This window comes from Cornus florida, unplaced genomic scaffold (assembly GCF_030987335.1).
Source record: "Cornus florida cultivar Cherokee Brave unplaced genomic scaffold, ASM3098733v1 CherokeeBrave_3.0.0_Hap2_Chr09, whole genome shotgun sequence".
Classification (NCBI taxonomy): Eukaryota; Viridiplantae; Streptophyta; class Magnoliopsida; order Cornales; family Cornaceae; genus Cornus; species Cornus florida.
In genome coordinates this window covers 77,946,376-77,960,248 of record NW_026775579.1, presented here as the reverse complement: position 1 = coordinate 77,960,248, position 13,873 = coordinate 77,946,376, and the positions used below count along the sequence as shown (strand labels likewise).

General features: G+C 40.0%; 1 protein-coding gene across 1 annotated transcript; it reads right to left on the bottom strand.

The window, feature by feature from the left end:
- Nucleotides 1-6,947: 6,947 nt before the first annotated feature.
- LOC132272912 (uncharacterized) lies at nucleotides 6,948-9,187 on the bottom strand. The gene is made up of 2 exons (XM_059773977.1): nucleotides 8,486-9,187; nucleotides 6,948-7,001 (listed from the first exon to the last, which is right to left on the bottom strand). Exons 1-2 carry the CDS (start codon nucleotides 9,185-9,187, stop codon nucleotides 6,948-6,950), a joined length of 756 nt encoding a protein of 251 aa, XP_059629960.1.
- Nucleotides 9,188-13,873: the final 4,686 nt, after the last annotated feature.

The window sequence follows — 13,873 nt, the reverse complement described above, 5'->3', positions numbered from 1 at the left end:
AAGTCAACTAATTATTGTTTCTCCTCATCTGCAAGTCCTGATCCAACTCTTGTGGTTCGGTTTGGCTTCTCACGATCGATCTGCACTTCAATGAGAGGTTTTTCGGTCTGGACCAGAGGTTCCTCCTCCTAATTCTTGCTGGGTGGAGGTTCTTGTAATTGCTATCTTAGGCTAGCAAAACAGATGGGAGCTTTTCCCTTTCTAACAGCTTGTACTGTCAATTTTACCATACCAATGGGCTTCACCCGTTTTCCATCGAACCCCGGCAACGGATTTCCGATGGGTTTGAGCTTTTCTGGTTTGATCTCAAGCCTGTCAAACGTTATTCTTGGCATGACATTTGCACTGCTCCCTGGATCAATCAGAACTCTTCGTACCAGGTATTATGTCACTGTTAAACTAACAACCAATGGATCTTTGTGAGGGGTCTGAACGCGTAACAGGTCTGTTCTATCAAACTTTATCTGTGCTGATGCTTTCTACTGGTGCAAAGCATTCACACTACCTATTCTCCTCTTCATGTGCGCTGGCGGAGGCGTGTTCGGAGTAGTTCGTCGGACTCTTCGATCGGCTCAGGTTGGCCATGAATTGCATTTATTATCCGAATTGGTTGTGCATTGTGGGAACTCGGCTTTTGATTCCTCTTCACTTGTTCCCCTGCTCCACCGCTAGCCCTTAAATGTATCCTGCAAACTCTCCTCTTACTATCAGCATCCCCACCTGCCTCCTTAAGTTCCTGCATTCGTTAGTTTGATAACCAAAGTTACTATGAAAAGCACAATGCTTAGACTGATCCCTCTGCTCGAGGGGTTGTCTAATTGGCAGGGGAGAGCGAGATTTATCTTTGTTTTCCTGATATAGCCTTGCGAGAGTGACTTTAAGTGGAGTGACTAACTCCTCTTCCCTAGGCCTCTTTTTTGCCTTCCAGGGGGTTTGACGCTGTGGTTGGGCTTGTTTTTGTCTGATCTTTGCTTTAGACTTCTCTTTTATTGATATAATGGAGGTTTTCCTAACGTTGGCTACTTCTTCTTCTTCTAAGCGCACAAAACCATCAGCTTTTTCGTTCAACTCGTCCATGGTCTTCGACATATTCACCACTAGGCTCATGTGGAACGGTGTTCCGCGATTTATTGCTAGTTTGAATGCCTGAACCGCTGTGGAAGGGTGGCACTCAATCACCATGCTCTTGGTAAGGTTGAATTTGGTAAGAAAAGCTTGGAAACGCTCGTCTTCATGCTACTTCATCGTGAACAGACTCGAGATATCTTTAGCTGGGCGCTTATTCCCATAGTACTGGCTTATGAACCGATCACATAAGCTCCAGAAACTATCCACTGAGCCTCTCAGCAGGTTCTTGAACCAGATGAGCACTGGTCCAACCAAGCTTGTAAGAAAACATTTGCACATCAGGGGATCGTTCTCCGTGTTCGGGGCCATCTTCAACTGTATGTGATACACATGATCAATCGGATCAATTGTTCCATCGAACAGAATGAAAACAGGCATAGAAAACTTCCTTGGACTCGGAGCATACAGGATCTCGTCAGTGAACGGTGAATTAACTGTCCATGCTACCGAACGGAGGGCCTCATTCTCCCTTTAAAACCTTGTGAGGATTCTCTGATATGTAGATCTTCTTTCCGAGCTTCTATAGTCATACATGGCCATTGAAGGCCGGTATGGCGAATCGAATAATCTTTCCTCTGTGAACTCCTTCTGCCAGGGCAATGTAGCCTTATGGTGACCAAACTCCATAACTTCTTCTCGATTCTACCTTTCTTTATATAGATCGAAAGCCATGGCTTCTTCCCGCCTAATTTGTTCATGATGTGGATCCAAATGAATAGATCCTTCTCGATCCTCAATGCGACGAACATTTAGCGGTAAATCATTTAGCCGGACCTCCTCGCGGTGAAGATCCATGTGGTTATTCCCTTCTTACTCGCCTTGGTGTGCAATGTAATACCCCTAGTTTTTAAAAGGATAAAATGGGAATTAAAATTTTTAATTTTTATTGCATTTTTAATTTAATTGTTTAATTGAAATTGTTTTAATTTTAATTGTTGGTTAAATTAAATATTTGATTAATTATGTTTTAATTGACGTGTCTTTGGTAGATTATATTTGGCAGCTTTTATATTTTGTTTTGTGTCGTAAGGTTTTATTATTTTGTATGATTAGGATGCCGACTTATATTATGTTTTAATTAAAAACCTTGTAAATATAAGTTTAAGCCGACTTAGGATATGGGATGCATATATATATATATATATATATATATATTCTTAGACGTCTACTAGGGTTGTGGAAAAACCCTATTCACGTGATAGGGTCTTGAGAGGAAAAACCAGAGAGTGGTCTGGAGAGGAAAACACAGAAAGAGATTCACAAAGTGTCTTAAGAGTTAAACAGAGGGGTTGCTTCTGGATAGAACCAAGAAGCAATAATGGAAGGGAGCAGTGATCGGAGGAGGAAGGGAAGGTCTTGGGGGATTACCGAGAATTGCAGACGGATGACGGCTGTTGAAAGGCTTCAAACCGAAACCTAAAGGCAAGTTTCATTCTATTTCCTTCCTGTAAACTTGTGTTCTGTGCATTCTATATAGACTCCATGAAGTAATTTAACTTTTAAAACTGACCTTTGATGCATGTTTTATCGGACTGTATTACGATTACATTTAAATACTGAAATCGGTTCTTGCATAAACTATTTGATTATGTATTAAACTTCTGTAAATTAATTCATAATGGAATGTGAGGAGTTGCTAGGATGGTTAGGAAGTTAATTAAACTTTGAAACGGAATTTTGATGCATGGGATCAGATTTTAAACTATTCGTATATTCAGTTAACTGTGACTGGTGTTTTTGCATAAACTGCTCTGTTTTGTTTAGATTTTTGTCAAACAATTGTTAGTGAAATCAAAGGAGTTTCTAGGAGTATTAGGGCTTACATTGAACCTTTAAAATCCTTAGGAAACTTGGAACAGATAGTTGGAATTATCGCCGGAAACGAAGACGAAGAATAGAGGAAGCAGAAAGGGAAAACTGGAGGCTAGGTGAGTAAAGGCAGCTCTACAACAGGTAGAGGCGGCTCCACAACAAGTAGAGGCGGCTCTAGAAGCTTAGGAGCCGGCTCCAAGGGTTTCTAGAGCCGGCTCCCTTGGTTGCTAACACCTACGGGTGTTTTCATGTGGATTTCTGGGTTTCAGGGGCTTGGATGTGATTTTGGGAAAATTGTGGGAGGTTTTAAAGGTTTAAAATTAATCTGTTTAAGCATGAAAACAGTTAGTATAAGCTAGTATGCTAATCTTAAAAGGTTGATCATGAAAAATAAACATATGATTAGGCATACTGTTAAGGAGGGAAGAAGGATCAAGTTGCTGATTTGTTTAGCAACTTAAACGAACTGTTACTGAATTGTTTGTGAGACGCTATATGATTATATATATATATATATATATATAACTAAATGAAGGTTTAGGAAGTTGGTTTAAAGTATGTTAATAGACTTCATGAAATTTTAAACAATAATTTGCATGTCGTCACGGAATATGAAAAGGTTGATACTAGCGGCTGTTTTAGCAAAGTAAACGGACTAATAAGAGTGTGGTTATAGAATCTGAGTGTGTGAGCTCAGTTTATATATCTGAGTATCATTATATCATACTCCAGACTTACAGTTGGGGATTAAATAGTTGCCATGAGAATTAAATATTAATTTGCATGCCAACAAGGATTGAGGAGGATTTAAATGCTAGTCTTCGTTTTAATAGTGTAAATGAACTGATATGGATGTATTAGTTGGGATTTTTAGTATAATGTGCAGTTTATGTAACGACTCGAATAAATACCAAAATAATAATAAAAATCTATAAAAATTTCGGCATGACTTCCGCAGAAAATGTTCCTCAAAAACCTGTAGAAATACAAAAATAAATGCAATGGCCTCATTGGGCCTTAAATCTAACTTATCCTATCCCAATGCACAATTCAAATATTATACTACATTCCCAAAATGGTTACATACATACAAAAGTCCCGTTCCTCCATCTCATCCAAACATGGAACCCACTTAAGTTACATCAAATTACAGTCCATAAAATGTAGCTAGAATTAAAAGTCCATAGCTCACAACATTATACTAATTAAACTAAAGTGTCGCAAGGTAGTTAATATTACATTTACAAAATATTAGAGTCTAATACAAAAGATAACAAAATAGAATGGGTCTTCAAGCTCATCTAAACCTGTGGTGGACCGTCGTTCGCCACCTCTTTTCCATGTCCTGAAAAAATGTTAAAAATAAGGGGGTGAGCATAAGCTCAGTAGGAAGTGTCTAAGACATACTTCTTATGTCCCCGTGAATCCATACAATGAATAGATAAAAAGTGAATGGGATCATGCCATCGGAAAACACCCATTCTCAACCACAATAACAAGTATATAACAAATATCAATCAATCACAAATTTACCACGATGTCATGAAGTGCAATGTTATGTAAATGTCACTCCCCATTTCCGAAACAATTCCGTTTCGACAACCAAATCGTTAGTGTAGTCCGACCCAAGGCACCTCCATGGCGTCACGAAAAGAAGGTTGGTTAACTATCCACGAGCACAAGGCACCTCCAAGGCGTCGCATCCGGCCTAGTTAACTCAACTACATTCCCTTCTAGACTACACCAACATCACGGACCACTAGGCGCCTCCTAGGCGTCCGATTTTCGCAACACTTTTAGAAAATATTTTTCCCAAAATAATTTTATTTATTCTAACAATTATTTTTCCCCCTTTCTCTTTCCCAATGGATGCATGAATACTTCATGCTTCAGATCATTAATTTAACTATATGTTTTCACACATTTCCATTTACATTATCATCACAATTTAATGAAAATTTCTAAACATTCCTTTCCTTTATTTATTTATAACCATAGCATCCATTTTTCTTCAAGACAATAAATAAATAAATAATCATGGAAACATACAACACATCAAACACTAAGCATGCTCATTTACCATAATGAAAATAGACATGTATATGAACTCAAATAACAAAAGGAGCACAATTATCATTGTAATTACAAAGAACTACAACAATAATAAGCTAAGTAATTAAAATTTAGCATGCTTAGAATCAAATTTAAGGGGAAAATTTCACCAAAGGCCAAGAAATTGTAGATTAGAACACCCCTACCTCAAATTGATGAAAACCCCCAATTTGATCCCAAGAACCCTAGAATTTCGAACTCCCTAGAGAGCACTAAAGTTGAAATTGCTGGTACCCACGCGTAGATCTCGCCGTGCTCTCCAACTTTGCTTCACAAGGTTCTATCAAATTCTAATTGAGTGAAGCTAGATCAAGTCTTGAACTTGCAAAAAAAAAAAAAAAAAAAAAAAAAAAAAAAAAAAAAGAAGAAGAAACTGCCGAGGTGAGAATGATGCAGCAGAGAGAGATAGAGAAGTTAATGATCTGCGAAATGGCCTTATGGCCTTTTTGATATTTTAATATAGTGGTGGGGTCCACTTGTTTTATTTCTTTTTCTTTTAACATTAATTATATATATATATATATACATATATATCACAACATTACATTCTCCCCAACTTTAAAAGATTTCGTCCCTGAAATCAGGCCATACCTGAGGGAGAAAACAACTCTGGATACTTGGAGCGAATCTCCTGTTCGAGCTCCCAAGTAGCCTCCTCAACTCCATGATACTTCCAAAGAACCTTTACCAACGATATCGTCTTTTTCCTCAACACCTTCTGTTGTGTGTCAATATTCTGAACTGGTCCCTCTTCGTAGGAAACATCCTCATCAATGTCCACATCAACCCAACTCAAAATATGAGACGGATCTGGCTCGTACTTCCGTAGCATCGGCACATGAAAGACATTATGAACCCTGTCCATCTGTGGTGGCAATGCCAGTCTGTAGGCAACCTTTCCTACGCGGTCCAAGATCTCAAAAGGTCCAATAAATCGTGGCGACAACTTGCCACTCTTCCCAAACCTCATCAACCTCTTCCTTGGAGAAACCCGAAGAAAAACATGGTCTCCCACCTCAAATGATAGCGATCGTCTCCGCCTATCTGCAAAACTCTTCTGTCGGCTCTGAGCTGTAAGTAATCTCTGTCTAATCAGCTTAATTTTCTCGGTAGTCTCGAGTACAATGTCGGGTCCTAAGGCGGTTGTCTCGCCCACCTCAGTCCAACAGGCAGGAGACCTACAAGGTCTACCATACAACGCCTCAAATGGAGCCATCTGAATACTCGCCTGATAACTATTGTTGTAGGCAAACTCAATAAGTGGAAGGTGATTCTCCCAATTACCACCCAAGTCAAATACACAGGCTCGAAGCATATCCTCCAAGATTTGGATGGTACGCTCCGACTGGCTGTCCGTCTATGGATGAAATGCAGTACTAAGGTGCAACGCTGAGCCAAACGCTGCTTGAAGTCCTTCCCAGAAATTCGAGGTGAACTTAGCATCCTTATCCGACACAATAGCCACTGGAACTCCGTGCAATCTCACAATCTCTTTCACATAAAGTACACCGAGTGTCTCTGCGTCATCTGTTGCCTTAATAGGTAAGAAGTGAGCCGTCTTGGTCAATTTATTGATAATGACCCATACGGCTTCATTTCCCCTCCGTGACTTAGGAAGACCTGTCACAAAATCCATTGCAATCTCCTCCCATTTCCACTGCGCTACCGGCAACGGCTGCAGTAAACCAGCTGTTCTCTGGTGCTCGGCCTTCACCTGCTGACAGGTAAGGCACTTAGCTACAAACTGTGCAATATCATTCTTCATTCCATTCCACCAATACTGATGTCTCAAATTGTGATACATTTTGGTACCACCCGGATGAACTGCAAAGCGGGAAGTGTGAAACTCCCGTAAGACGTCCTCACGACAAACTGTGGGAACAACCAACAAACCCCTAAACCGTAGACCTCCATCTGCATGTAAAGTCCAATCCTTCACGGTCTCGCCACTGGAAATCAGAGTGTAAACGGCATCCAAATCTGAATAATGTCTCTGTGACTTAATCACCCGTCTAACAAGAGTGGGTTGAGCCACGAGACTAAACAAGAATGCTAACTCACTGCCATCATCATCATCATCAAAACAATACAATCCCATTTCAGCCAAATTTTCCAGCATCTTCCATTTTCGAATGGCTAAACTAGCCAAAGTCCCACTAGATTTCCGGCTTAAAGCATCAGCTACCACATTTGCCTTGCCAGGATGATACTGCAAATCAAAGTTATAGTCTTCTAAGAATTCAACCCATCGCCTCTGTCTGTTGTTTAAGTCCTTTTGGGAGAAAAGGTACTTGAGACTCTTGTGGTCCGAGAACACCTCAAATCTCTCACCATACAAATAGTGTCTCTAACACTTCAAAACAAATACAACTGCCGCTAACTCTAAGTCATGAGTAGGGTAGTTAAGCTCGTGAGTCTTCAACTGTCGAGACCCATAAGCCACTACTCTATCATCTTGCATCAGTACACAATCTAAACCATCACGTGAGGCGTCACAATAGATCACATAACCCAAGCCACACTCAGGTATCACCAACACCGGAGCCGTAGTCAACTTTGTTTTCAACTCTTGAAAAGATAACTCACAGGCCTCATTCCATACAAACTTGATCCCTTTCCTGGTCAATCTGGTCATAGGAGCTGCCAAACGGGAAAAATCCTTCACAAATCTCCAATAATAACCCGCTAGGCCAAGGAAACTCCAGATCTCAAAGACATTCTCAGGTTGCTCCCAACTCAAAACTGCCTCTATTTTTGAAGGATCAACTGAAACCCCACATTCAGAGACAACATGTCCCAAAAATTTCACCTCTTGCAGCCAAAACTCACACTTTTCATACTTGGCGTACAAACGGTGCTCCCGTAGAATCTATAACACTATACTCAAATGGACCTTGTGCTCCTCCCGAGTCCGTGAATACACAAGAATATCATCCACGAAAACTACCACAAACTGATCTAAGTAATCGTGGAAGACACGGTTCATTAAATCCATGAATGCCGCCGGCGCATTGGTTAAACCAAAAGGCATAACAAGAAACTCGTAATGTCCATACCGCGTACGAAACGCGGTCTTTGGAATATCCTCCTCTCTAACCCATAACTGATAATAGCCTGACCTCAAGTCAATCTTCGAAAAACAACTGGCTCCCCTCAACTGATCAAATAAATCATCTATCCTTGGTAAAGGATACTTGTTCTTGATGGTGGCATGATTCAACTCTCGGTAATCAATGCACAACCTCAAAGAACCATCTTTCTTCTTAGCGAACAAGACCGGTGCACCCCACGGTGACACACTCGGTCGGATAAAGCCTTTCATCCTCAAATCATCAAGTTACTTCTTTAATTCTTCTAATTCAATCGGTGCCATACGATACGGTGCCATGGAGATTGGCGCGGTACCAGGCATCAAATCAATAGCAAATTCCACCTCTTGGTGTGGAGGCAACTCAGTCAAGTCCTCCGGAAACATATCCAGAAAATCACGCACAACCGCTGGAAAATCAACCCCATAAAACTCAACGTCATCATCGGCAAAAAGACTAGCCAAGAAGAATGTCTGCCGATCTCGACCCCTAACACCATAAAATGAATGAGTGAGAGGATCACACCGATCTCCCACAAAACAGAAACAATCCCCATCCGAGGTACACACTGAAACTCTACCCCTGAAACAATCAATGACAGCTCTGAAGGATGACAACCAGTCCATCCCAAGAATGACGTCAAATCCCGTCATCTCGAGAAGGATGAGATCGAACTCAAGAACACGTTCGGCAATTGTGATGGAATAACTCTTACAAACTCTACTAAGAGCAACTGAACCCCTGATAGGCTTGTCAACACAAAGCGATCTGTCTAACTGACTGACCTCTAAACCCAATGCCTGTACAAATGATGAAGCAATGAATGAATAAGAAGCACCGGAATCAAACAATACACGAGCCCAAGAATGGGACACAAGAAACATACCCCTGACAACTGAAGGACTGGATGGTGACTCAGCTGGAGTGAGTGAAAACACGCGACCCTGGGTCCTCTGCCCCTGGGAACTGCCTACCTGATAGCCAGACTGCTGAGTAGGTGTACTCGAAGAAGCTCCCCTACCAGGTCGAGGACTCTGGGCTGACATAGCTGGCTGAGGTGGTGGTGGTGGTCGAAACCCTGACTAAACTGTGGCAGACTGTATCTGCCTCTACTGTGAACCTCCACCTCTGCCCAAACCACTTCCCTGCTGTGGACAATCTTTCACCCTATGGCCCTGCTAGCCACACCCTAAACATTCACCAGACGCCACCTGAATCTGAGTACACTGGGACTTGTGATGCCCTGGCTGCCAACACTTGAAACAAATCATCTGAGCTACCTATGTCTGAGTGCATTGGGACTTGTAATGTCCCAACTACCCGCATATGAAACAAGTAACATTCGTTCTAGAAGACCCCATGGACACTGAAGCTGTGGGTGCAGATCTGACTGGCTGCTGTCCCCTGAACCTTGACTGCTCATGCTTCTGCTTCTTACTTGATTGACCTTCGGAGAAAGTACTCATACCCCTGTTGTGCTTGTAGGACTCCCTGATAGCCTTGTTGTCCTTGCTCTCAGCCTCAACCACTAAAGCCTTTTGCACTGCTTTTGCATACTCTGTCGGTTCTGAAGCAGCTACAATTGGCCTAATGGTAAGATCAAGGCCATCAACAAATTTCTCTATCTTTCCTTCTTCATCATTAGCAATTCCCGGTGCAAACCTTAAAAGTGATGTAAACTTGTTTTCATACTCTGTAACTGTCATACTTCCTTGCTTTAACCCATCAAACTCCTTCTTTAGTTCCCTCCGCTTAGGCGCTGGAAAGTACTTCTCATAATATAACTTCTTGAATGTAGCATATGTCATAGTATCCAGATTATGGGTGTGAGAAACGGTATTCCACCAAATCTCAGCATCGCCCATAAAATTGTAAGTAGCCAATATAATCTTCAACTTGTCCGTTGCCAAATTCATGGCATTAATATGCTTCTCCACCCTATCCATGAAACTATCTGCAACAAGCGGATCTGGATCGCCCTCAAACAGAGTTGGCATCAATTTCACAAACTTTGCAATGTGGAAAAGAGTATCATCTAACTCATTTTTCTTTGGAGGTGGTGGTGGTGGTGCCGGTGGTGGCATAAACTGTGACGATGGCGCGCCTGTCGGTCGATATGCATCAAAAATAGCCTCCTGAACGGCTAACCTCAACTGTTCCCTATTTATCTGAAAAGGTGGGTCAACGGTCCCCCTCGTTTGTCCCTCTCTTGGTGGGACCAAATCACGCAATAAGACATCTTCCTCAACTTGCTCCTGATCCCTTTCCACGGGATTGGAGCTAGAACTTTCCTCGGGATCCCTTCGTGTTGCCATGAAGCTATAAGAAAAGGAAACGGATCAATTACGATGACACTAAAATACGCACGAGAACGGAGTCTTCACACGAATGACTTGACAAGAATGGAAACACATAAACACCTTCCATAGTTCCAAAATACACAACTAAGGATAAATATAATCATAATAATATACAACAACATTAACCACTTAACACGTAATGATATAAGCATTTAAACAATTAAGCATGCCTTTCAAATAATTAAACACCTTAACACATAAACATATAAGCATGCAATCACGTAAGCAATTAAACAAGTAAGCAAATAACTCAACCCCCATGCAATCCTAGGTAGGCCTCTGCCCGTCGTCCTAAGGGTATTCGAACCATCGCTCTGATACTAAATTTGTAACGACTCGAATAAATACCAAAATAATAATAAAAATCTATAAAAATTTCGGCATGACTTCCGCAGAAAATGTTCCTCAACAACCTGTAGAAATACAAAAATAAATACAATGGCCTCACTAGGCCTTAAATCTAACTTATCCTGTCCTAACGCACAATTCAAATATTATACTACATTCCCAAAATGGTTACATACATACAAAAGTCCCGTTCCTCCATCTCATCCAAACATGGAACCCACTTAAGTTACATCAAATTACAGTCCATAAAGCTAGAATTAAAAGTCCATAACTTACAACATTATACTAATTAAACTAAAGTGTCACAAGGTAGTTAATATTACATTTACAAAATATTAGAGTCTAATACAAAAGATAACAAAATAGAATGGGCCTTCAAGCTCATCTAAACCTGTGGTGGACCGTCGTCCGCCACCTCTTTTCCATATCCTGAAAAAATGTTAAAAATAAGGGGATGAGAATAAGCTCAGTAGGAAGTGTCTAAGACACACATCTTATGTCCCCGTGAATCCATACAATGAATAGATAAAAAGTGAACGGGATTATGCCATCGGAAAACACCCATTCTCAACCACAATAACAAGTATATAACAAATATCAACCAATCACAAATTTACCACGATGTCATGAAGTGCAATGTTATGCAAATGTCACTCCCCATTTCTGAAACAATTTCCTTTTCAACAACTAAACCGTTAGTGTAGTTTGACCAAAGGCACCTCCATGGCGTCACGAAAGGAAGGTTGGTTATCTATCCACGACCACAAGGCACCTTCAAGGCGTCGCATCCGGCCTAGTTAACTCAACTATATTCCCTTCTAGACTACACCAACATCACGGACCACTAGGCGCCTCCTAGGCGTCCGGTTTTCGCAACACTTTTAGAAAATATTTTCCCCAAAACAATTTTATTTGTTCTAACAATTATTTTTCCCCCTTTCTCTTTCCCAATGGATGCATAAATACTTCATGCTTCAAATCATTAATTTAACTATATGTTTTCACACATTTCCATTTACATTATCATCACAATTTAATGAAAATTTCTAAACATTCCTTTCCTTTATTTATTTATAACTATAGCATCCATTTTTCTTCAAGACAATAAATAAATAAATAATCATGGAAACATACAACACATCAAACACTAAGCATGCTCATTTACCATAATGAAAATAGACATGTATATAAACTCAAATAACACAAGGAGCACAATTATCATTGTAATTACAAAGAACTACAACAATAATAAGCTAAGTAATTAAAATTTAGCATGCTTAGAATCAAATTTAAGGGGAAAAATTCACCAAAGGCTAAGAAATTGTAGATTAGAACACCCCTACCTCAAATTGATGAAAACCCCCAATTTGATCCCAAGAACCCTAGAATTTCGAACTCCCTAGAGAGCACTAAAGTTGAAATTGCTGGTACCCACGCATAGATCTCGCCGTGCTCTCCGACTTTGCTTCACAAGGTTCTATCAAATTCCAATTGAGTGAAGCTAGATCAAGTCTTGAACTTGCAAAAAGAAAAAAAAAAAAGAAACTGTCGAGGTGAGAATGATGCAGCAGAGAGAGATAGAGAAGCTAATGATCTGCGAAATGGCCTTATGGCCTTTTTGATGTTTTAATATAGTGGTGGGGTCCACTTGTTTTATTTCTTTTTCTTTTAACATTAATTATATATATATACATATATATTACAACATTATAGTTTATGTGATACCCTAGGATTTCCGGATGCGGGTTGGCCAGACCCACGCCCGATTACCCGAGGATATCAAACCAAATGGCAATAAACGAATACAGAATATAATTTAAGAAAATAGGAATAAATACAATTGCGGAAAAGAAACTAGAATGATAATCTAAAACTGAAAACCTAAGAATAAAATTTTATAAATAAAGTAATAATCTGATACATCCAACTGTTCCAATTCTAATACAACTCGGGAAACCATCTGGTGAACCCCTAATCAAAAGCAGTACTGGAAAGCGAACAACTGAAAAGAAGTCCACTATTAAACCATGAAGAAATCTCTTACGTCATCGGTAGAATGAGTAGTCGTCTATGCTCAGCACGAACAAGCTCTAAGACCTGGAACCGTCCGTTACCTGAAAAAATAATAGTGGGTCAGGCCCACGAATAAGTTTTATCCTAACTACAATCCAAACAGAGACCCGATACGCAGATACATCCTAGATGTCTCATCCATATCTATATAGTCTGTAAATAGATATATACATATAACCACACTACAGGACTCTCACTAGGCTATAATGAGGGTCTCAACCTGAATAGAAGGCAACATGCAAAAATGCACCTGAATGGGCATGACTACCTAAGTCTAACAGGGTATACCTCAACCAACATAGCTAGCTACGCATCCTACTGCATATACGCTCCCTAACCGTCGACTATGAGACTCAAGCTCAGATCGTGGTACCATAACTTATATATATAAATTCCCATCCAAACCAATGTAGTGCCGCTCAACAGTTCGTTGCCATGACACGACATAAAATTAGGATTTAAGTGTTTTAATTAAATCCCTATCCATTCTACTAACAGAAAATCTAAACAACCATCCGTTATGTCGTTCAACTATTTTAGTTGATAGGACATGCATCCATGTAGGACTTAACTACTTTAGTTAATCCATTCCATATGTATGATTGGGTTGGAATTAGCATTTTGATCTAATCCGTCCCTCCGTATGTCACCGTCCCATATCGGTACATATGTGCAAATGATCCGTAAATCATGCAACATTTTATGCAGTACATCAAACAAATCCATATAATCCAAATAGATAATAAACATAATTTAAACAGTTCATCATCTATAATCCAAACACCATACTTGTAATTGCTAGAACCAGATTTACTAATTCAGCAATTATCATCCAAGACCATGTAAATTACTGAAGGTGCATAACAGTTCAGTAATTTAAATCCCATTAAATCTATAACCTAATTAATTACAGAAAGAGTTTCATATCTCGTCAGCACAATAATCCAGACT

Coding starts and splice junctions, on each gene's coding strand:
- LOC132272912 (XM_059773977.1), bottom strand. CDS start 9,187: ATGTCAGCCCAGAGTCCTCGACCTGGTAGGGGAGCTTCTTCGAGTACA. Junction 7,002..8,485: donor AGTTGCCTCCACACCAAGAG/GTGGAATTTGCT, acceptor TCTGATTTCCAG/TGGCGAGACCGTGAAGGATT.